Source organism: Amphimedon queenslandica, unplaced genomic scaffold, assembly GCF_000090795.2.
Source record: "Amphimedon queenslandica unplaced genomic scaffold, v1.1 AMPQUscaffold_13289, whole genome shotgun sequence".
In the NCBI taxonomy this organism is placed as follows: Eukaryota; Metazoa; Porifera; class Demospongiae; order Haplosclerida; family Niphatidae; genus Amphimedon; species Amphimedon queenslandica.
In genome coordinates this window covers 61897-81358 of record NW_003546475.1, presented here as the reverse complement: position 1 = coordinate 81358, position 19462 = coordinate 61897, and the positions used below count along the sequence as shown (strand labels likewise).

Genomic DNA, 19462 nt, shown 5'->3' with positions numbered 1-19462 from the left:
ACCTTTGGATATTAACTCAGGATACTTGAATAGACTAGAGCTATAATAATTTATTAAATAATAATTCTACTGATTAGTCAAAAAATATTTCAGTTCAGTTGGACACTCCTTGTAACTATCAACAGCACTTGTAATCTCATCGTCACTTAACATTAACTGTAAATGCTGATATTCTTCAGGATTTGAAGATGCAGATGACACCGGACAAAGAAGTTCTAATTTAACAAGTCTTGATAAGGCCTAAGAGAAATAATGTATTTTTTTCATTAACAAAATTACACCAACTTTAAAAACAATCCCTTTGTTTAAAAATAGCTCATTGTGTGAATATTTGGAAGCATATTTATGATATTCTAAAGAATAAGGATAATAATAAGGTGATTTTTATTAATTAATTTAATTTCTGTACCTTCATATATGATTTCATAATTTAGAAACTCATACAGATCATTGCTGGAGATGTTTTTGCATGTAACAATTAAATATAACTCTAATATGCTGAGATCATGTAATAATGAATGTCTTGACTGATGACCCGACACAACAAAATGATAACTTTCAAGTAATAGCGAAACTGTCAAATTGTTAACACTATCACTGCCTATCTTGGACACTGCATAAGACTGGTGTTGTATTAATTCCATCTAGCATTATGATACTTACTAATACTGATTTGAGAGACTGACAATCTGGCGAGTTTAGATGCATCGTTTTGAGAATAGATAAAACGCTATCATTTTTGCTAAGATCCTATAGTTATTGTTAAAGGAAAACAATGAATTAATGGTGACCATAATTGACAAAAGGTACCTTATGGCGGATTTTTAAATTCATCATTATAATGAAAAATATTAACCTGTGAGTGCTCTGTTAGACATCTATTGTTTCTAAAAGTTACATAGTAACTTTTTGCATCCTCTGAAGCAATTTTATGATAGATTGAGCTCAGGAAGTTAGATTTTTTTAGGCTATAAAAACCAATTTTCCTATCCGCCATAAGGTACCTTTTGTCAATTATGGTCACAATTTTTGACTCACTAAAATATGTTCATTCCATTTTTTACAGAATGGAGTTCCAGGACAAAGTTCATTATCAGGTGGTAGTTGTAATAATGATAAAAAAATTCTTGTAAAATCTTCAAACTGACAATGAGGAAAAAGGTGAACTACTCGATGAGAAAATCTTGATAGGACACGCTTCTCTAATAATTGATTAATGTCCTAAAGTATATAGCACAAAAAGATTACAAACAACATTACCATCTACTTTTGATACACATGTATTTATAAGTTTTTACTTACTAATCGACACGACAAACCAACCAAGGCTATGGGATTAACTGGGCTTTGGCAAATGTCTAATAAATTGTACAGAAGTGTTTGGTTCTTGTGCTGTGTGAACAAATCAAACTCATCTAAGATGAATATGACACATTTATTCCTTCTGTCACCTACAATGTAATAATTACATCAATTATTAGCAAGAGTATAGCAACGATCCTAACCTGACTGCAACCCATCTAACATGTAATTAAGAGCAGCTGAAGATGACAACTAAAATGCAATTATCACTATTGATACTTTTTATTGACAAATACCTTTTCATCTTCAAACTGTGAATGTACATCTAGTTGATGTGCAATGTCCAACAAGGCATGGTAATCATCAGTATGGACTAACCCTAGAATGTAATAAAAGGAAAAAGAGTATTTTCTTTCTAGTTTCCCACTTGCAAAAAGGATAGTTTAATATTAATAATAATTATGCACATGAGTTAATCATGGCTTCCCACAGGATTTTGGCTCATGCAGGTTCTTATCAGTTGCTCAAAAATTAGGCCAAAGATCCTGTGCTATAGTACAGGGTGTTTTGACCAAAATTCCAAGCAGAAATTTTCTGATACATATATACATGCTCTTATGTTGTGTAGAAAATTTGAGCTGATTCCAATCAAAATTGAATTTTTGATGAATTTTAAAAGTTGCACCCAATGCCATGTGTCATATTGAAGTGCACATCAGCTCATGAAGCAAGCTGTTTACATTACTGAGCATGCTTTGTGAGAAACCCAGGAGTTACTTTGTACGATAGTACAAATAATTGTAAAGAATATGAAAAAACAACAATAACTAGTTTGATTATCAATAAATATCTTAAACTTTTTTAGCCTATAATTTGCTACTATCCTTTCATACACATACATTTATACATGTAAAACAATAGTCAAAAAATTTTTATACCATTCAAATAAACTTTAATGAATAGTTCTTCATTCACAGATGAAGACAATGCTTTCTCAACAACCTAAAAAATATAATTAAAAAAATCAAAATTCGTCACACTAGTGGTAAGAGGATCTGATTTCTACCATTTACCGTATAGCGAGAAATTTTGGATGGAGTTAAATCTGGCAAAATTGCTAAATTTTGGTAATTGGAGAATTAGTAGCCACGTGCCATTGAGCATGCATATAATGGTTCAAAATGGCGAATTTCATTTTGGCGAATGGCTATCAAAACGCCAAATTTGCCAAATTTAATTCCCTTAAAAATATTCCACTATACGGTATAGTATTTTCACACATTATTTATATCAGCCTACATGTACGTGCACAGAACATAAGTGGGTGCAGCCACAATGAAATGATGAGTTTTCAATAAGACTAAGTTTTAAAAACAAAGATACTATTTAATATTTCCAGAAGAAATAGAAGATAGCAAAGGGCCTCTGAAAAATGCTATCTTTCAATTTTAATTTCATACTATACATCCAACTTTTATCACATTTACAACTATAAAAACAAAATGGTTTATTTTTGCAAAATCAGCAAAACAAAATACAGGGCACTATCCTAAAGAGTTAGTTTACAAGTTTTAAGAAGGAAATAGGCTGGTGAAGTAGATTGATGTTTCTTAAACTTGCACGATAGAGAAGCAGAAATGTGCATAACACATTTCTGCTTCTCTATCATGCAAGTTTAAGGAAAATCACTGTACTTCATATTTCCATACATACATTTTGATCTACATTAGTCTCACCCTGCCCCTTCAATGGGGGGGGCAAGACTACATCTACACATGCTGGGCACTTTAGCGTGATAAAAGCATAATTTACTCTAAAGCATCATTATAAAAAAAATTAATGCCAAGATCAGTGGCGTAGCCAGGATTTTTGGAAAGAGGGGGCAAGCTGTGCGGCACACAAAGCGCGCCGCAAAATTTTGCGGAACCACGCCCTTTTGGGGCATGGTTACACCTATTTTTCAACATGGCGGACTTCTTGACCGATCATTGGCAACGTTGAATACCTTTTCAGCCTTATAATGGCATCATAGAAAGATTGCTTTGGCCTTTTCCTTTCATATGTAAGTTGTAGAACAGCTTTTCCTTTCAAAAGCAGCTTATTATTTGATTATTTTAAAATTTTGAGTTTTAAAAAAAGGGGGGGGCAATTGCCCCCCTTGCCCCCCCCTGGCTACGCCCCTGAAGATATATTAAGTGCCATTATTACTAAAAATTGAATTTAAAAAGGAATCTGATCAAAAAAGGGTTTGCCAAAATTGCACTATATAATTAGTTTGTCAGCCTTTCAATTATACATAAGTTGAGGTAACTAATATCAGACATCAGGCTGAGTGATTAGAGTCTATCAAATTTAGTGAGGTGCAGCCTGACCTCATACACAAAACATGTCAGTGTGCATCAATCAATAGCATTCATTGGCTCGTTATGTAATTATGATTATTCAATTATACATTTAGAACAATGCTTTTACCCAAGATTTTCCAACACCCCTTGGTCCAATAACTAAAAGAGAGTTACTCTCTCCATGACTAGCACTCCTGTTTAATAGCTGCGTTACTGTTCTAGACTCATCAAACAAAAAATTCCAAGTATTATGCCAGAGCAATCATAGTACAGTGGTACCTTACAGCGTCTTCTAAATATTTAGGTTTGTGTTCAAAGTCATAAAAACTTTGGCTAAAGAATCTGGTCCCTAGAAATTGCCTTGCCTTTTCGAGCTCTGACATCATGGCACACTCCCCTCCAGTAGCCATTTTAATTTTGAGAGGAAAAGGCGGTCGATCGTTATGCGCATGCCCAGTGCGCAAGCGCACGCCAACAATTTTTGCGCAGAGAATATCCCGGGTGCCTTACTGTAAGGACTCTATCAGCCTCACTTAAAGCTAAGGTTTAGGAAGCGCCCGGCCTTTTTGTTGCTGATGGCTGGAAGAGGTGGTGCGGATAGCATTGTGGCATTTTCAATAGTGTGGCTCCTTTCTCAGAGTCATCTATACTATTATTCAGACGCACGGCTAAAATGCACGCCGCCATAGCTATTTTGACAGTTGGAAGACTCGGGAGTCTAGTCTCGAGAGGCTGTTGGAAGAACTGCAACTTTCTGCCTTGCTGCTTTGAGCTCGACTGCAACCGAGCTTAGGGCCTAGGTTTTCTGCTACCAGAAATAGTGTTCATTCTACTGCAGGCTAGAAAATGAAGCCATTGGTACTGCTTGTATTAGTATTCAGCTATGCTGCTGCTCAAGTTCAAGGACCACCCGGTCCACCTGGACCTCCAGGAAAATGCCCCAGTACATGTTCTGGATCAGATGTAAATTAGTCACTTAGTGCTAATAATTATTTTTGATTTCACATACTGATTAGGACAAGGGAATTGGAGGGGGTGTACAAGGTGACCCTGGACCTCCTGTGAGTACCTATTGAATTGTAGGTCTAAATGTTGTTCATTTCTAATTTTAGGGATCACCTGGTATTCAAGGAGCTGCTGGACCCCCTGGTCCTCCTGTAAGTTACAATTGTTTCAATTTTGATAGAAATTGAAATAATAACTATCATTAGGGCTCATCTGGTCCAGAAGGCAGACAAGGTCCCACTGGCAATAGAGGATCGCAAGGTCCCGTAGGATCTCGTGGACCTCCTGGAGCTCTTGGACAACGAGGAGCAGATGTAAGTACATGTATATTATGTTTTATAAAGAGTTTTCATTATTTGACAGGGTGCCGATGGTAAAGATGGAGTTGACGGAGAACAAGGACCTCCTGGACCACCTGTAAGTTTACATTTCTCAATAATTACTTTATGAACATTAAGGGAGCTACTGGTACTCAAGGACCACCTGGAGCTCAAGGACCTAAAGGACCTCAAGGAGACAGAGGACGCGATGGTGATGCTGGTAATCCTGGATCCTCTGGTGAAAAAGGACCTCAAGGAGATCCTGGACATAGTGGACCAAGGGGTTTACCTGTTAGTTGAACAACTTAATATATGTTTTAATTTTAACATCAGGGAGGACCTGGTGCAAGAGGAGAGCGTGGTGCTGCTGGTGCTCCAGGTACTGCTGGTCGTGATGGGCACCCAGGACAAGATGGTCCTCAGGGACCTACTGGTCCTAATGGAAAGGACGGAAGCCCTGGTCTTCCTGGATTACATGGTTCAAAGGGACAAAAAGGAGAAGGTGGAGTTACTGGAAGTTCTGGAGTTCCTGGAGAAAAAGGAAGCCAGGGAGATAGTGGAAGAGATGGATCTTCTGGAGCACAGGGTGAAAAAGGAAATCGTGGTGATCCAGGCCCAAGTGGACCTACTGTACGTAACAACTTGACTGTTATCAGCAATTGTATTTGCATGAATAGGGACCTGTTGGATTGCAAGGAACAGGTGGATTGCCAGGACCTGCTGGACCATTAGGACCTAGTGGGGCAGCTGGGCCTCCTGGAAGACCTGGTGACAATGGAGCTGCTGGACAAGCTGGTATGATTATTTGTTGATGTCTGCAAATAGTTCATGGAGTGATTATTACTCAAGGACCTCCTGGAAGTGACGGTGAACAAGGTCCTCCTGGACCAACTGGAGCTCCTGGACCTTCTGGTCAAACTGGATCACCTGGCAGGCGTGGTCTTAGAGGTATAAGAGGCCCACCTGGACCTACTGGTGACAACGGAGGACCTGTATGATTTTAAAATAAATTATGTCCTATTTTATATCATGGACGTAGGGATTTCCTGGTGTGCGGGGAACTCCAGGTGCAGCAGGAGCTCCAGGAAAAGATGGTGAAAGAGGACAAACAGGATTACCTGGATCTAGAGGAGCTCCAGGAGCTAGAGTAAGTGTCATTTATCTTATTTAACATTTAATTGTAAATGATACTAGGGGTCACCTGGTCCTATGGGAGCACCAGGCCTTCCTGGTGAATCTGGACGCAATGGTGCAGATGGAGCTGCAGGACAACCTGGTCAAGATGGAGAATCTGGAGCTAATGGACGAGATGGATCACCTGGTGGACCTGGATTACGTGGAGAACCTGGCGCACAAGGAGTACCTGGCCCAAGTGGGGGTCCAGGACCATCTGTAAGCTAATTATATAATTTTAATGGATTGATATGGTACAACTGAATAGGGCCCATCTGGAGCACAAGGACCTAAAGGCGACAGAGGTCAAATTGGTCTTTCTGTAAGTTTAAGATATTGCTAGAGTGTACATGTAGTTTCAAATTGTTTCAGGGCAAGAATGGAGTAGATGGTGAACGTGGTGTCAAAGGAGAGTCTGGTGCTCAAGTAATGCATTTAAAAATGTCTAAAATTTTTATTAGCTTTACTGATAGGGCATGAAAGGAGATAGAGGTGAAAGAGGAGATGTAGGATTTTCTGGAGTTCCGGTACATAGTGCAACTAACCATTTAATATTATTCAGTTATAATAATAGGGACCCAGTGGGCCACCAGGGACAGCTGGTCCTCCAGGAAGTGCTGGACCACCTGGGCCAGATGGAACTCAAGGAGCACAAGGATTTAAAGGAGACAAAGGTGGTCCAGGTGAAAAAGGAATAGGTGGAGAAAAGGGAGACAAAGTCAGTATCTTATCTATTGCTTGTATTATACTATGAGCAAATATAACAGGGAGACGGTGGTGATGTTGGACCACGTGGTGATAATGGTAACACTGGACCACCTGTGAGTTTATGTATAATGCATTCAGTTTTATGTATAATTATGAAAGGGAAAAGATGGTGCTAATGGATTAGATGGTGCTCCTGGTATTCCTGGTCCTCAGGGACCCAACGGGCCTCCTGGACCTGCTGGTGAACAAGGAGGTCGTGGTGCAAGAGTAAGTATTGATAGATTAATACATGTAGCTAGGAAACTCCACCACTAAATGATAGGGTGAACAAGGTCTTCCTGGACCAGCAGGCCCAGTTGGAGAACCTGGAGCAATGGGACCAGCTGGACCAGCTGGACAAGTTGGAGCACGTGGAGATAGAGGACCTCTAGTATGTTAATCATAACAGCTAATCAAAGTGCATGTACCCAATGATTAAATATAGGGACCTGCTGGCAAAGATGGAGATGCGGGAGCACAAGGTCCTGCAGGACCTCGTGTAAGTTTGAAAAGAACTATTATATGATTGTACTTAATGATGCATGTATAGGGTGCACCTGGTGTTGGTGGAACTCCTGGATTACAAGGTAGTCCTGGTATTGCAGGACCAGGGGGTCCAAGTGGTGCTAAGGGAGAGAAAGGTGAAGCTGGATCTCAAGGAAATGATGGAACTCCAGGAGCAGATGGAGCTCGTGGTGCAAAGGTATTTTAGATAGCTAATACTAATAGCATTTCAGGGAACAAATAGGGAAGCAAAGGAGACGGTGGTTCTAATGGAGGTAAAGGTGATAAAGGAGATGCTGGTGTAGCTGGACCTCAAGGTCGCCAGGGATTGAATGGAGGACCTGGTGCACCTGGAACACAAGTATTGCTTGCAAAAAATATTACCAATAATGTAATTATGGATTTGTACACTAGGGTCGTCCTGGACCTTCTGGAGCTAAAGGAAGTATAGGAACAGAAGGACCAAGAGGACCTCCTGGCCCTCAGGGATCTCGTGGACCTCCCGGACCACAGGGTGACGTAGGTACTCAAGGCAGACCAGGAGAGAAAGGATCTACAGGAGATAATGGTGGAGCAGGACCAGCTGGACCAAGTGGACCACCAGGCTTACCAGGACATGATGGTGCCCCAGGACCTGTTGGACCAGTTGGACCTTCTGGATCTAGAGGACCATCAGGGCAAGAAGGAGATCAAGGCCCTCAAGGTCCTAGGGGTTTACCAGGAACTAAAGGATTGAAAGTACACATTTGATATGATAATACTGCTACTGTGTATTGATTTGCTACTATAGGGAGAAAGAGGTGCAACAGGACCAGGTGGACCTGCTGGACGAGATGGTGCTCCAGTAATATTTAACTTATTATGTGTATTTATAATGATAACATTTCAATGCTAGGGTAATGCTGGTGCTGATGGTAAGAATGGAGCTGATGGTGTTCAAGGAGCAACAGTAAGTATTGTGTATGGCTATAATATTTTATTATCAAATTTAATTATAATTTTAGGGACCTACTGGACCACCAGGACCTACTGGATCTCCTGGATCACCTGGTATTCCTGTAAGTCAATAATGAAATGACACAGCAGTGTAGTCATTGTAATGACATTAATTTTTAGGGTACTGCAGGAGCACCAGGATCTGCTGGGCCTGAGGGTGCAGCTGGAAGAACTGTAAGTGCCTGATTTGTGATTCTTATTATGGCATATTATTGTATTATTAGGGAGAGAAAGGAGGTTCAGGTGATCGTGGTGAAAAGGGAGGCAAGGGAGATACTGGATCTAAGGGAGACACAGGTGAAAGAGGTCAAACAGGATTGCAAGGAGCTAAAGTACATAAAGCAAAGAAATACATAGACATAAGTGATCAATAATAGGGAGATAAAGGTTTCACTGGCCCTCCTGGTCCTCGCGGTTCAACAGGAGAGCCTGGCTCTCCTGGTTCAGTTGGTATTCAGGGACCTCCAGGACAACGTGGCCCACAAGTAAGTTAAACACTGGCTTATTCCTAACTCACTGTTTCTTGCTTAGGGTCAACAAGGTCCTGCTGGACCAACTGGTGATACTGGCCCTGTTGGACCTGTTGGCCCACCAGGTCCTCCAGGTTTCTCAGGAAGAGATGTATGAAATAATAACTTAATGAATTATAATGTACATGTACGTGTCACTGTAGGGAGATCAAGGAATGATGGGTGCTCGTGGACCACCTGGACCACCTGGACCTCCTGTGAGTATAATAATAGCATCACGCTTCTATATTTCTTAATTATTAGGGAAAGAGTGGCACGTGTTCTGGATGCCAAGTCTCTACTACTCCTGGAAAAACACATTATTATGTTGGTCATGGTATCAGACCTGATAATGCTGTTGATATTGAACTTCCTAAATATGGAACACTGGAACATCCTGCTATATCTTGCCACGATCTTTCAATGGAAATTGAAATTACACCAAGTAATAATACTTATAAAATATTATGTGTTGTTTAATGAATAATTTCAGATACTACTTATTATATTGATCCCAATGGTGGCAGCAATCGTGATGCACTTGAAGTTACATGTCGCAAAATGGAAATTTTCAATGGCGAATGGTTTTCATGTGTAAAATCCTCAACTAGCATCATGGTGAAGTGGCAAACCACATTTTGTATTATATATGTACATGTATATGTACCTTTTATGTAGGACTTCTCAGGATTAGAATGCAAGCAGAATAGTGATGATGCACATAGTTTAATGGCTTGCAAGGTATAGCATTGCAAATAAATGCCAATTTCTAAATTAAATGATTTTATAGAAAGAAAAGGTATTTTCTTATGGCCGTGCTAAGCACCAACTTGAAGCACTAGCCATGTACAGTTACAAAGCAGTTCAATCTGTAGCTATGAGCTGTAATGGACAACCAATGAGAATGTATGGATGGAATGGACAGGTAATATCTATCGAGAATTATAAGGAAAACAACAAAGACTATTCACTTGAAATGGAATTAGGTTGTAAGGTAAGAACATTTTTCTTTTATTCCAATGTTAATCTATTTCTTATTGTGTAGAATCAAGGCAATAGTAACATTTATACTATAGATACTAGACTAGCACACACACTGCCTGTTGTGGACATTGATGTATCATCTCTTGCAGGAGATGAAACTCTGACTGTTAGTTTAGGAGAGGTTTGCTATGCATAAAAAGTCACTTGACTGTGAAGTACAAATACCCGAAACTCGGACTAATGGTAGTTTTGTAAATTGCATGTATTCCTCTCTTTTCATCAGTATAACTTACCTTTATTACTCAACACCACTCTACTAATGATGTTGTGTATTAGAATAATCTTTGTGTACGCAATATCACACTAACTTATTTTCTTACTTAATGTTTGTATGGAAGTTTTATTATTGTCTTATTGTGTTATTAGTACATTTTCATGGGCTTACCATGTTTATATGTATGTATGCCACTTTTGTTTTGTTGTAGTTTTATTTAGTTGTTTTACTAAAAACATACTTATGACAAACGAGATCTATAATATAAATATGCAAAACTAACAGAGAGTACAAAAAGCATTAACTTTGGAAAGAGAGTGAAGGCTTGAGGCCAATATAAAAGACCAGCCCAACAGAGTAGTAAAATAACACTAAATAAGGGAAAAAATAATATTGAAATGTCACATTGTTCATGTGGTCTGTCTTGGTCTAGTCTTGCTTGTCCTGAAGTCCCTCGTCTGATGTGAACATGAACTGATGTTTGATCACTAATTCCTAATTCTATTAAGGTACCACTTGTATCCTGTAGCATTCTTCCTTGATAAATGAAGTAAATGGTATCTCCAGCAAGGCTTTCATCATTAAAGTATCTCCTATTAAGACAACATAATGAATTGGTATTAAAACAATTTTTAATCATGTTAGTACATGTATTTAGTAAAGTGGAATAGATCTTTCAGTAATGATTTTGGACTTGAATTTTTGGTAGTACACATGAGAAGTACATTCAGAGTTTCCCACAGGATTTTGGCATGGTGCTCATTTTTAATGGTTATAAAACTTGAATTTTTATTTTAAATCATCAACTCATCAAAATAAACCTTCGTCAATAAATTCGGCTATGCGGTATATTAGAAACCATTATAAAATTGGAGAATTTTATCTTCGTAATTTTGTCACAGTGCAGGGTCTTTGGCTCAATTTTTACAGCCCATTGACAAGCATTTTTGTACTTTGTGCTGCGTGTACGCGAAGGGCACTAATTGTCAAATTAAAACTCGCCAACTGGGAAAATTTACTGTTTTTGTCAAATTTTTTACTTGTCAATAAATCCCGCTATACGGTACATGTCCTTATGTCCTTATCTTGTATATCAACTTTAAGCTGATTTTCAATCATATTTGGTAATTTTTGAAGTTGCTCAAAACTGAGGCCAACAATCAAAGCTATTGGGCCAAATTCATCAAAATGACTAGGAAAGAATTGTTTATTTTCATATTTTTTTCCTGATACACATATATCTCTGTTGTACCATATAGCTAGAATCTTTTATGGCCCAAAATTTTCGTGAATTTTTGCGATTAAATTTTACCAAAATAACGCTATACCATAATATCAACTTGGAGCTGATTCTGGTCAAATTTAAATTTTTATAAATTTTAAAGTTTTTTTAAAGTTGGGCGAACAAAAAGGATATCTTTTGGTCTTTGGCAAAATTATTTTTTCAAAAATGGCTAGGTAAAAATTTTCCACTTTGATAATTTTTGATAAAGATGCCCTAATGCTTTGTATCAACTTTGAGCTGATTCCAATCAAGTTTATATTTTATGAATTTTTCAAGTTCTTTCAAATGCCATGTGTTGTATTGTAGTGTTTGTCAGCTCACGAAAAATGCTGTTTATTTAGCTCAATAAGGGTGGGCTCAAAATATTTGCATTGCAACTACAAGTGCTGTATAAACACGCAAGTAAATGTAAAGATAGAGCAGAGTCCTATTTTTGTGTTTATCATTGTGTAATATAGCACTTCCAATCAGTCACAACATAAAATATTCTGAACCGCCTTCAGCATGTTTGTGGAAAACTCTGTTTATGTTACATCTGCCACTAAATCAATGAATAAAAAATCAATTTTGAGAAAGTTATACAAAAACATGTCAAATACTTAGTCTGGCCAATGGCCACCCAGATCCAACCCCTGTGGGAGAAGGGTCTGGTACAATGCTGATAACTTCGTGCTGTTAATGTTAATTAATTTTAATAATAGTTAATACACATGTTAAATAACAATAAAGGGTGCTGGCGAGTGCTGTCACAGAAGCTGCCAGGAAAATGGACTATTTGCACTAAAAGGGGAACAAAATGACTAAACAAAACTCAATCCTACAATATAGGCTATAATAATTAGCTACAATAACATTAAATCTCGATTGGTCACGTCAGAATTCTGATGGCTACACAAATTTTTGTAGCACCAGGCCTCTCTCTCACAAGAGTTGGGTCTAGGTGGCCAGACTATCAAAAACTACAGAAGGCAATATCTATTTATTCATTCAGAAAAACCATTTTAAACGTGAGATATTTTGTGCAATAGTAATGTTTTGCTATTGCCCAATAACTAAACTACATGTAAAAGGAAGGGTCTGACTGGACATTCATGTTCAGGCTATATGTACTCTTTACCAGGTACTTAAACTAATTAACAGTAACCAAACCTTTTCAAATCTTCAAGGGTTGAGTTTTCAGGAACATATACCATACGAGTTCTCTCCTGAGTCACTAAGCGAAGTGTTATTGTAGTTTCTGTCAAAGATGACCTTTGCCGAAGATTATTAGACCTAACTTCATTAGCCTGATCAGAAACTTGATCCATTTCAACTTCACCACCTAAAAAAGTAGCATAATATTGCAGTACATCATACAACTATTGATTAGCTATCCAAGGCTACCCAGATCCTAAACTTCATGAAACCATAGACCCTTTGCAACAAATTCATATTATCCAATGCACCACTCTCATTTCTATCTATATTGCATTGGTAGAGACAGATTACCTTGCCTAAAATCAGGCTCCTCATTTCTTCTACTACCTCTCCTGAGCAGCCATAAACATAGCAAAAGGGTAACTATACATAATAATACTCCAAAAAGAAGAACTTCATCTCCAACTCCATCAATAATCGATGCTGATTCAGCCATTTTAGAAAGGCTTGGTCTATTCTTCTATAAAATTAACAATAATTAATTTTAATCTTACAATGAAATTTTTTTCTAATATTTTAAAAAAGATTTGTATTGCTTCGTTAGTAATGATTTTTCTGTCTTAATTTTCTTCAAATCTATCTTTAAGTAACGCCGGTGCATACGATACATTAATTCCCTTTTTTCAAAAGGGTAAGCTGTTATTATTTTCTCCAAGGTCTCATCGCTGTTTTTAAGTATTTCTCCTTTACTGTTGTCATCATAAAAATATTGAGTTATCTAATAAAAACTACAATAAAGATTAGCCATAAAAATTAATATTTACCTCTTGTACTGAGTTACAATGAATACCAGTGTTATGTCTGATACATTGGCCAAGTAAAATATCAAATGATTCATCAGGCTGGGCTTTTTCTAAACAGTGTTCAATGTAAGGTGCTAGTTTACTTAGCATCTCTCGGCTTAATATGATACCTGTGTTTCCTTTACAAAATATTTCTTGATTTTGAAACAAATAATTTTGCTTATACCAAGGAAGTTGACTGGGTGCTCCGAAATAAATATCTGATGTAGGATCCAGTTTATTTAAGAAATTGGCAAGTTCCTTAACACGGACATACATTTTATCATTAGCAATAAGAAACCAGTTAAAATTGTCATTGTATTCCTGATGAAGGTAAAATAATAGTTCAAAAAGCAGTGGTTTGTCATTACTGGGGAGACGAACTACTGATAGGTTTGTAGACTGCAGGTAATTGCTATCATTCACATAGTAATCAATAAAATTAGCACTTTGTCCCCATGTCTCAGACACAGAAAGAGCATTTGTCAAGGAACTTGATGATGCAATAACAGCAACATAAAGAGTCTCATGGAAGCTGATTTCCTCTGTCAAATAAGTTCTTGTATCCACTGAACTTTGTACCACAATAGAAGTAGGTGCAATAACTATTGCTGATTGCCTTATAAATAAGAAACTTGACAGTAATCCAAGCAAAATACCAGTGAAAAGCATGAAGGGATGGTTACGAACTAAAAAGAGCCCTTGCATACTAACTCTGAAAAGGGGTGGTTTTTGAATAACAGTATTCATCATAATAACTATGATCGTTTAAATAATAAATCTAATAAAGAACAGAGATAAAAATGTATAAAGGTAATGAAATTGTTATGGAAATGCTTTTTTTCGCTCCGTTACTCTTTGAACATTCTCTAAATCTTTAGAAATTTGTTTCCTTTCTTTGTCAAGTTTCTTAAGTTCCAACTCTAAAAAGAACTGATGTATACGATACATCATGTCAGTAGATTTAAATGGATGTATAGTGAGAAGTGAAGCAAACGTCTTGTCCCTATAGATAGCAGGATTCTTAAACACAGCACCTTTTGTATAATCCATATAAAAAAGATTTCTCATCTAAAAGAGAATAAAATTAATTTTCAAAATGTGAATAAAAATATTTTGTCTAAAATTTTAAAAAGGTAATATTAATAATAACTGAAAATTCATCAGTGTATAGCTCTCTATTATTATTTTACTTATTTGTAACCTTAAAATATGCCAATATAATACATTCCATTTTCAATCAATCAATACATTATCGATAAATGCACTAAAAGAAACAAACCTCATGTGCCCATGTGCATTGAATATTAAGTCGTCGACTAATGCACCTGCCAACTTCTAGATCTTCATTCCATGACACAACAACATTCTTTAAACATTCCTCAAGATGTGGTACAAGTTTAATTAACAGTCCACGACTAAAAATAACTCCTGGTCCACCCATACAATAATGCTCATGTTGAAATAGCTTAATCCGTTCAAGGTCATTCTCTCTTCCAAAACCAGGTGATCCAATATAGAGTTCAGCTGATGGATCAAACTGTGATAAGAATTCAATTAATCTAGGAATCCTGACATATGCATCATCATCTGCTCTCATGAACCAATTGTATTTATCAATGTAATTGTCATGCATGTAGCGTAGCATGCGGTAAACTTTCTTTTGTGGTGGATAAGTGTCATCAACTCCAGGCAAACTAATGACAGGTAAGGAATGAGTTTTGCCAGGTTCTAACGCAGCAAAATATTCAACTTTTGGTGCATTCTTGGCCCACGTATTATTCACTGCCATAGCTCTCGAGTCAAGAAAGTCAACAGCAGTTACAACACCAACAAATATAGGATCCCGTAAATGAAATTCATCTTTTACATATTTTGGCCTTTTTACCTTCTTAGAAATAGAAGCAGTACTAAGCCTAACAGGTTCTTGTGTGGTACCAATTGTTGCTTTCACAGTCGGTGACAAATCTTCTTTTAGAGGTTCTTTATTTTCCTTTGAAACGTCTACAGATTCGTGTGAAGACTCCCTGACCACTTTTTGAGGAGCACAATCAGAATTCTTGACAGCATAAAAGCTGTGTATTAAGACGAGGCAAGAAACAAATCCAAGGACAACCAAGAGGATATCCCTCCCTAAAGTCCGACATCTTGCCCTCATTCTTTTATAATCGAGAGGTGTGTCACTCACAATCATTATTAATGGGGCACAGTGCGCATGCGCAAAATTTGAAATTTTCCTTAATTTTAAATTCAAAGATATCACGTGATCAAACTATGAACCATAACATAATACGTTTTTTATACAACAGTGCTTTATTATTATAATTTAACATTACTGTTTATGGTTTCGCTATTAGGTCGTATCTGTGGTGGCATTTTCCCACAAATCCTCCATCGAGCATTAGTGGCAGAGAGTGATCTCTCAAATACCACATAGTCTATAACATTTTTGGGTCTTGAATGATGACCCTTAACTAATCTCCCAGCTAAGTCATATACTGCCATTATCTAGAAGATGAATTATAAACCATTATTATTGCAAACAATTACTTACCTGCTGTGTATGTAGCCTTACAATTAACTGACCAAACAGATTATCTTTTTCTATAAGTGGAGCAACACGTACAGATACGATTCTTGGTCTTTCAATCTCTTTAATAAACTTCCAATTAAACACCTTGTTTTGGAATTCGTTTTTAAGAGTCTAATTTAGTAGCAAAATTAAATACATAAAATTATGCAGATCTATGCACCTCTGAAGCACTTTCAGTTGTCATGCTCTTTAGTGTTGCCTTGTCTTTGCTATTACAAAAATAAAAATACAAAGACAAACAAAAAATGGTGTACTTTTGAATTGCTGTATTTACAGCAATAAATTGTTCTTGTCCCCACTGAGCAAATTTACTAGGTTTTAGAGGATCAATCTTTCTCAATCTTTTCTTCACCGTGGCAATTCTAAAAGCAATACAGACACAAACTAAAATTCATTCAATGACCAGTTTTAAATAAGATACTGTATAGTGGGAAATTCTGAAGAGAATTAAATTGGGCAAATTTGGTGTTTTGATAGCCATTTGCCAAAATAAAATCTGCCATTTTGAGCCATTATACGCATGTTCAATGGCATGTGCCAAATTAAAATCCACCAATAATTCAAACTTAACAATTCAACAAATTTTACTTCCTCCATAATTTCCCGCTATACAGTATCTTTAAAAATGCCCAGAAAATAGTATCAAGACAATGTCCAAGTATGGTTTCCCACAAAACATGCTAAGTGAGCTAAACAGCATGCTTCATGAACTGGCAAGCACAATGGACCATGGTAAAGAATTTTTGCTTTGGGGCAACTTTAAAATTTGTAAATTTGAGTTCAAAGTTTCTACACAACATTAGTACATACATGTACACATACACATGTATATGCATTAGAAAAATATCGAAATGGAAAAATCTCTCATTGATAGCATTACCGCCAAAGACCATGTAGTACAGCGACTTTGGTCTGATTTTGGAGAAACCTTAAAAATTTGCAAAAAATGAACTTTGATCGGAATCTACTCAAATTTTCTAGTACTACACAAATATAGTTTATTTACATGTACAGTATGCATCAGAAGATGTAATAAAAATGTAGAATTATTTTTTTTAATTTGGCCTAAGTTGCTGTTCTATATATTAGAACTTAGGCCAGATTTTGGAGCAACTTAAAAACCCATAAAACTACTTTTGTCGGAATCCCTTCAAAGTTTCTAGACAAAGCATCAGAATAACGTCATAAAAATGGAAATTTTCTTCCTAGCAATTTTCAGCAAAATACCCTGTACTCTAGTACAGAGAGTACAGGGTCTTTGACAAATTTCTTAGGGAACCTTAAAAAATTGATGTCAAGAAGCTGAGCAATGACTACTAAGCCAAAATCTTGTGCAAAACCCTGATCTAATATAATATAGCATCGTCAAGTAAAATATACCATTTACTAACCCATGGATATTCTTCAGGCTCTCTTTAATGCCTTCAAAGCGCTGACGCAAACCCTAATGATATCATAATGATAAATCTAAATAACATGTATTACTAATTTTTGAGGTTACTTTTACTAAAGTGGGCATTGCTTATAGTTGGGCATGCATACAATTTTTACTGAAATATTATCATCACTATTATTTGAGGGGATCACACTATGTAATGATCACACATACATGTACACGTACGCCTCCTTCTCATCACATTAGCATGTTAAATTTAATCCATGTCTGTTCTCTTACACATAATGCTTTGCTTTCTCATGTAGCTGTAGTGCGTATAATTTCCAGGGTAGTGTGGCAAGATAGTGGTCGTCTAGTACTAAAAATATTTTAATGCCCTCTGTGATAAGAGCCGTTCAATTAATGGACCCATTACTACCATATATTGGGTATATTTCAATTCATGAAAAGTGGTGTAAATATAAAGTTCAATGATGGAAAAATTCGGAGGCCTTTTATATTCCCAAAATATTTTACTTGCTATTATTTCCATCAACCACCTAGCCTGGTAAGTAAATCTAAGCATTTGCTGACTTCTCCACTTCCGAATCAACCTTAACAACACTTTTAACTGACAAAGAAGGCTCTTTATGGCCTTCGAGTTAGAAGCCATGGATAGTTATGAAGCCAAATGTTCATAATAACTGCAATACCACATATCTTCTATTCCTTTTTATCCACATAATTATTTTAAAATTTCATAATATTTATTTTCGCAATGGATTGCTTCTTCCAAAATTATTAATGCATTGAAAATTACCCGATACCGTAGGTCGGGATATATTCGTGGCTGCAATTATTCGCGGTCATAAAAAATTCAATTAAAAACCATGGAAACTGTTAGAGCGTTGCTATGACAAGTAAGACCACGTGTTTAGTGTTCAGCTATTCATCTGTTCTTTAGCAGCTATAGTGGAGCCATTCACCAATAGCAAGTCCTTCTCTATCTGTTAACTTCTTGTATGGACCTCTACCTCAGAGCTCTTTCAGCCTCTTTGCTGCAAATTGTTGCTGGTCGCGTGCTGGTGATAATAAACCACGCCCAAGTCAATAAACACTAACTAGAATGGGTGGAGAGTCCCAAAATACGGCGAGGCACTAGTTCTAAAAAGAACTGGTAAAGCAGCTCCAAAGAGCCCAAGGCTTGGTGACACAAGAAGAACAACAGCTCAAGAATACTGCAGCAAGGTGCTTTTCTTCACTATCGCGCCGTTTTCAATTAAAAAAACACCTCGGTTTCCATGGTTTTTAATTGAAATTTTTTTATGACTGCGAATAATTGCAGCCGCGAATATATCCCGACCTACGGTATATGGTATTAATTAACCACATGACACAAACTTACCATGAGTGTGTAAATTGGTAAACGAGCAAATTTTTCAGGTGGAACATATTTAGAAATAAATTGATCTAACAATGAAAAAATGAAATAATGTAAATAAAAAAGGTAGAAATTACCTAAATTCTGAAAATTAATAGGATAAAGTAAGTCTCTCACAGCCCGCTCTTCTGATTTGAGTGGTAACCTTTCCATTTTGCTATTCCCACGGACATTCTTCCGCTTTGTCCTCTTCTTGCGATAAGGGTCACTTGCACCATGTCCACCCCATTTCAGTTTACTATTCATATCACTGAACTGAAAAGTGACAGAGCTGCTTGAAAGCATTCGACATCGAAGATGAAGCATTGAGACAGACTTAGAAACTGCCATAATGCCAACCATAAACTTACACGTGGAGATTCACAGCCAATCCAAATATAAATTAAATAACTTTTATCAGGCTTAAAAACCAGGCCTGATATTAGACATGGATCACGGATCTTGGGCAAACAGTCAAGATTTGATCATGGAATCAGTCAAGATTTAATCATTGAATCAGTCACGGTACAATCATGGTAGATCTATATCTATCTGACTACTGGATCAGGCAAGAGCAATAGGCATGATTGTCAATAGGTCTGTACCACTACCAGTACTGATAATACAGATTTGATTCAGATCACAGCTCAT

The 19462-nt window shown here is 36.9% G+C and overlaps 6 protein-coding genes across 6 annotated transcripts; 1 reads left to right on the top strand and 5 right to left on the bottom strand.

Moving 5' to 3' along the window:
- Positions 1-16: 16 nt before the first annotated feature.
- LOC100631447 (origin recognition complex subunit 4-like) lies at positions 17-4063 on the bottom strand. The gene is made up of 11 exons (XM_019999097.1): positions 3927-4063; positions 3775-3865; positions 2241-2304; positions 1599-1681; positions 1506-1554; positions 1303-1451; positions 1039-1221; positions 664-750; positions 410-623; positions 286-353; positions 17-240 (listed from the first exon to the last, which is right to left on the bottom strand). The coding sequence occupies exons 1-11, from the start codon at positions 4055-4057 to the stop codon at positions 67-69; spliced, it is 1293 nt and encodes a 430-aa protein (XP_019854656.1). The 5' UTR covers positions 4058-4063; the 3' UTR covers positions 17-66.
- A 296-nt stretch (positions 4064-4359) lies between these two features.
- LOC100642101 (collagen alpha-1(I) chain) lies at positions 4360-10413 on the top strand. The gene is made up of 35 exons (XM_011407002.2): positions 4360-4610; positions 4664-4708; positions 4760-4804; positions 4859-4966; positions 5016-5069; positions 5111-5263; positions 5306-5602; positions 5650-5767; positions 5822-5964; positions 6012-6119; positions 6167-6364; positions 6414-6467; positions 6518-6571; positions 6619-6672; positions 6720-6863; positions 6913-6966; positions 7013-7120; positions 7176-7283; positions 7338-7391; positions 7443-7595; positions 7641-7757; positions 7811-8134; positions 8187-8240; positions 8292-8345; positions 8401-8454; positions 8513-8566; positions 8617-8724; positions 8770-8877; positions 8924-9013; positions 9066-9119; positions 9166-9346; positions 9395-9519; positions 9580-9642; positions 9692-9895; positions 9947-10413. Exons 1-35 carry the CDS (start codon positions 4494-4496, stop codon positions 10079-10081), a joined length of 3894 nt encoding a protein of 1297 aa, XP_011405304.1. The 5' UTR covers positions 4360-4493; the 3' UTR covers positions 10082-10413.
- Positions 10355-13101, bottom strand: LOC100641975 (uncharacterized). The gene is made up of 3 exons (XM_003388118.3): positions 12933-13101; positions 12594-12765; positions 10355-10752 (listed from the first exon to the last, which is right to left on the bottom strand). The coding sequence occupies exons 1-3, from the start codon at positions 13075-13077 to the stop codon at positions 10401-10403; spliced, it is 669 nt and encodes a 222-aa protein (XP_003388166.1). The 5' UTR covers positions 13078-13101; the 3' UTR covers positions 10355-10400.
- Positions 13098-14182, bottom strand: LOC105313513 (chondroitin sulfate synthase 1-like). Its single transcript, XM_011407007.2, has 2 exons — positions 13406-14182; positions 13098-13359 (listed from the first exon to the last, which is right to left on the bottom strand). The coding sequence occupies exons 1-2, from the start codon at positions 14174-14176 to the stop codon at positions 13150-13152; spliced, it is 981 nt and encodes a 326-aa protein (XP_011405309.2). The 5' UTR covers positions 14177-14182; the 3' UTR covers positions 13098-13149.
- On the bottom strand, positions 14169-15596 carry LOC100641849 (chondroitin sulfate synthase 3-like). The gene is made up of 2 exons (XM_003388117.3): positions 14706-15596; positions 14169-14494 (listed from the first exon to the last, which is right to left on the bottom strand). The coding sequence occupies exons 1-2, from the start codon at positions 15579-15581 to the stop codon at positions 14249-14251; spliced, it is 1122 nt and encodes a 373-aa protein (XP_003388165.2). The 5' UTR covers positions 15582-15596; the 3' UTR covers positions 14169-14248.
- Positions 15597-15661: 65 nt separating this feature from the next.
- LOC105313512 (39S ribosomal protein L45, mitochondrial-like) lies at positions 15662-19324 on the bottom strand. Its single transcript, XM_011407006.2, has 7 exons — positions 18910-19324; positions 18797-18861; positions 17408-17460; positions 16271-16378; positions 16177-16225; positions 15978-16127; positions 15662-15931 (listed from the first exon to the last, which is right to left on the bottom strand). The coding sequence occupies exons 1-7, from the start codon at positions 19172-19174 to the stop codon at positions 15743-15745; spliced, it is 879 nt and encodes a 292-aa protein (XP_011405308.2). The 5' UTR covers positions 19175-19324; the 3' UTR covers positions 15662-15742.
- Positions 19325-19462: the final 138 nt, after the last annotated feature.

What these genes read in the sequence shown, in the direction of transcription:
- LOC100631447 (XM_019999097.1), bottom strand. Translation starts at nt 4,057, where the DNA reads ATGGCTACTGGAGGGGAGTGTGCCATGATGTCAGAGCTCGAAAAGGCA. An exon ending in TATTTAGAAGACGCTGTAAG is followed by an intron (nt 3,866 to 3,926) that starts GTACCACTGTAC and finishes TGATGAGTCTAG; the next exon opens with AACAGTAACGCAGCTATTAA. An exon ending in CACAGTTTGAAGATGAAAAG is followed by an intron (nt 1,555 to 1,598) that starts GTATTTGTCAAT and finishes ATTGCATTTTAG; the next exon opens with TTGTCATCTTCAGCTGCTCT.
- LOC100642101 (XM_011407002.2), top strand. Translation starts at nt 4,494, where the DNA reads ATGAAGCCATTGGTACTGCTTGTATTAGTATTCAGCTATGCTGCTGCT. An exon ending in AAGGACCTCCTGGACCACCT is followed by an intron (nt 5,070 to 5,110) that starts GTAAGTTTACAT and finishes ATGAACATTAAG; the next exon opens with GGAGCTACTGGTACTCAAGG. An exon ending in ATAGTTTAATGGCTTGCAAG is followed by an intron (nt 9,643 to 9,691) that starts GTATAGCATTGC and finishes ATGATTTTATAG; the next exon opens with AAAGAAAAGGTATTTTCTTA.
- LOC100641975 (XM_003388118.3), bottom strand. Translation starts at nt 13,077, where the DNA reads ATGGCTGAATCAGCATCGATTATTGATGGAGTTGGAGATGAAGTTCTT. An exon ending in GGAGCCTGATTTTAGGCAAG is followed by an intron (nt 12,766 to 12,932) that starts GTAATCTGTCTC and finishes CTACTTTTTTAG; the next exon opens with GTGGTGAAGTTGAAATGGAT. An exon ending in ACCCTTGAAGATTTGAAAAG is followed by an intron (nt 10,753 to 12,593) that starts GTTTGGTTACTG and finishes TTGTCTTAATAG; the next exon opens with GAGATACTTTAATGATGAAA.
- LOC105313513 (XM_011407007.2), bottom strand. Translation starts at nt 14,176, where the DNA reads ATGATGAATACTGTTATTCAAAAACCACCCCTTTTCAGAGTTAGTATG. An exon ending in ATTGTAACTCAGTACAAGAG is followed by an intron (nt 13,360 to 13,405) that starts GTAAATATTAAT and finishes AGTTTTTATTAG; the next exon opens with ATAACTCAATATTTTTATGA.
- LOC100641849 (XM_003388117.3), bottom strand. Translation starts at nt 15,581, where the DNA reads ATGAGGGCAAGATGTCGGACTTTAGGGAGGGATATCCTCTTGGTTGTC. An exon ending in AATGCACATGGGCACATGAG is followed by an intron (nt 14,495 to 14,705) that starts GTTTGTTTCTTT and finishes ATTCTCTTTTAG; the next exon opens with ATGAGAAATCTTTTTTATAT.
- LOC105313512 (XM_011407006.2), bottom strand. Translation starts at nt 19,174, where the DNA reads ATGGTTGGCATTATGGCAGTTTCTAAGTCTGTCTCAATGCTTCATCTT. An exon ending in AGCCTGAAGAATATCCATGG is followed by an intron (nt 16,379 to 17,407) that starts GTTAGTAAATGG and finishes TATTGCTTTTAG; the next exon opens with AATTGCCACGGTGAAGAAAA. An exon ending in TAAGGCTACATACACAGCAG is followed by an intron (nt 15,932 to 15,977) that starts GTAAGTAATTGT and finishes TTCATCTTCTAG; the next exon opens with ATAATGGCAGTATATGACTT.